Genomic DNA, 2234 nt, shown 5'->3' on the forward strand with positions numbered 1-2234 from the left:
CCACCTCATTAGACATTGTCCTCACAGTGTCATTCCCCCGCACCCCTCCACCTCATTGGACATTGTCCTCACAGTGTCATTCCCCCCTCCCCTCCACCTCATTGGACATTGTCCTCACAGTGTCATTCCCCCCTCCACCTCATTAGACATTGTCCTCACAGTGTCATTCCCCCCTCCACCTCATTGGACATTGTCCTCACAGTGTCATTTCCCCCAACCCCTCCACCTCATTGGACATCGTCCTCACAGTGTCATTTCCCCCAACCCCTCCACGTCATTGGACATTGTCCTCACAGTGTCATTTCCCCCTCCACCTCATTGGACATTGTCCTCACAGTGTCATTCCCCCCTCCACCTCATTAGACATTGTCCTCACAGTGTCATTCCCCCGCACCCCTCCACCTCATTGGACATTGTCCTCACAGTGTCATTCCCCCCTCCCCTCCACCTCATTGGACATTATCCTCACAGTGTCATTCCCCTTCCACCTCATTGGACATTGTCCTCACAGTATCATTCCCCCCTCCACCTCATTGGACATTGTCCTCACAGTGTCATTCCCCCCACCCCTCCACCTCATTGAACATTGTCCTCACAGTATCATTCCCCCCTCCACCTCATTGGACATTGTCCTCACAGTATCATTCCCCCCTCCACCTCATTGGACATTGTCCTCACAGTGTCATCCCCCCCTCCACCTCATTGGACATTGTCCTCACAGTGTCATTCCCCCCTCCACCTCATTGGACATTGTCCTCACAGTGTCATTACCCCCTCTCCTCCACGTCATTGGACATTGTCCACCCCCAGCCACCCTCACCCACCCCCCCTTCCACCTCACTGAATACTTGCCCTCGCAGTGTCACCATTTTTATTCCGGCACGTGCAGCTTCTCAAAGAGCCGTTCCTGCTGGCAGTCCGAGACACCCTGGGAGACCGCTTCTCGGCCAGCATGGAGGACATCTATGGCAAGGCCGTCACCTTCATTCTCTCCACCCTGGTGGAGGGCTTCAAGCAGGCGGCTGCTGCTGCTGCTGCTGATGGTGCTGCTGCCAAGGGAGGAGGGGCAGGAGGAGGAAGAGGGGGAGGGGGAAGTCAGCAGTTACCCCCGGCTGCAGAACCCAACGCCAAGGTCCCTGGCCCACCGCCGGCCCTCCTGGAGGAGAAAAAGCAGCAGGAGCTGCTGATGCCGGCTCTGGGAGAGAAAAACGGTGTCGCCAAGTACGGTGGTAGTGGTGATGGGGACGTTCCTGTGAACATCAACAAGCCTGGGGGAGACGGCCGGGAGGAGTGACGTGCTTGTCAGTAGTGAAACAAGAGCGAAAAGAAAAAGAAAGAAATTAGAGGAGAATGAATAGACTATTTTCAGTTTCACAAATTCATAATTGTCACTGTCATATCCATCCATCAGCCATTCGTGAACACCAAGAGCGGTTACGAATGAATAAAGCACACACACACACGCAAACACACACACACACACACACACACACACACACACACACACACACACACACACACACACACACACACAGAGAGAGAGAGAGTTTGAAAAGAGAGAGTTGCTGTTTAACCAGTTTCCTTCTCTCCACTTCACTTTTTTTTTTAAACCGCTTTTTGAACATTTATAAAAACTGATACATGAAGTACAAAAGTTAATGAATTACCCTCTCCCCCTCCACGAAACCTCCAAGAGACAAAACGAAAAATTTCTAAGTCATGTCGAAAGGTACAAATACTCGTACGACTTACAAGAATACATCAATTACTAATTGTAGATTGGTGGTTGTTAATCTGGTGATATCTACATTTTCATCAATGCAAAACATAATGGTCAAGCACTTTGTTGTATTTGGTGGAAGGACAATTTGTCTGTTACTTACATTATTATGAATGTCATCTTCGCAAGATTCTTATCAAATCTATTCAATGATTGGTTTGCAATGGTGCCATTTAGCGGTAAAAAAAAAATCTATTGGAACATGTTTGTTTTTACAAATCATTCTTCGATTCAGTGTATCAGTGTTTTCTAAAAACGGGAAAAAAAGAGGATTAGGTTGGGTTGTTTTTTTTAGATTTTGAAGTAAAACAAGTAGGCCTACTTTGCAAATACCATTATGTAGATAAGAACATCATCTCTTTCAACTGACAGAACAAAATTATTCAAGTATCCTTGACAATATCAAGTTACGTGTATTGGTGCAGCTGGTATTTATGATCAGTATCTGCATCTA

The 2234-nt window shown here is 47.6% G+C and overlaps 1 protein-coding gene across 1 annotated transcript in view; it reads left to right on the plus strand.

Annotated features, from left to right (window-relative positions):
- Positions 1-1294, plus strand: part of LOC143296596 (uncharacterized) — a 38998-nt gene extending 37704 nt beyond the window's left edge. The window contains exon 3 of the mRNA XM_076608622.1: positions 890-1294. Within this exon, the coding sequence (XP_076464737.1) occupies positions 890-1294 (405 nt within the window). The remainder of the gene's footprint in view (positions 1-889) is intronic.
- Positions 1295-2234: the final 940 nt, after the last annotated feature.

The sequence above is a fragment of the Babylonia areolata genome, chromosome 21 (assembly GCF_041734735.1).
Source record: "Babylonia areolata isolate BAREFJ2019XMU chromosome 21, ASM4173473v1, whole genome shotgun sequence".
NCBI lineage: Eukaryota > Metazoa > Mollusca > Gastropoda > Neogastropoda > Buccinidae > Babylonia > Babylonia areolata.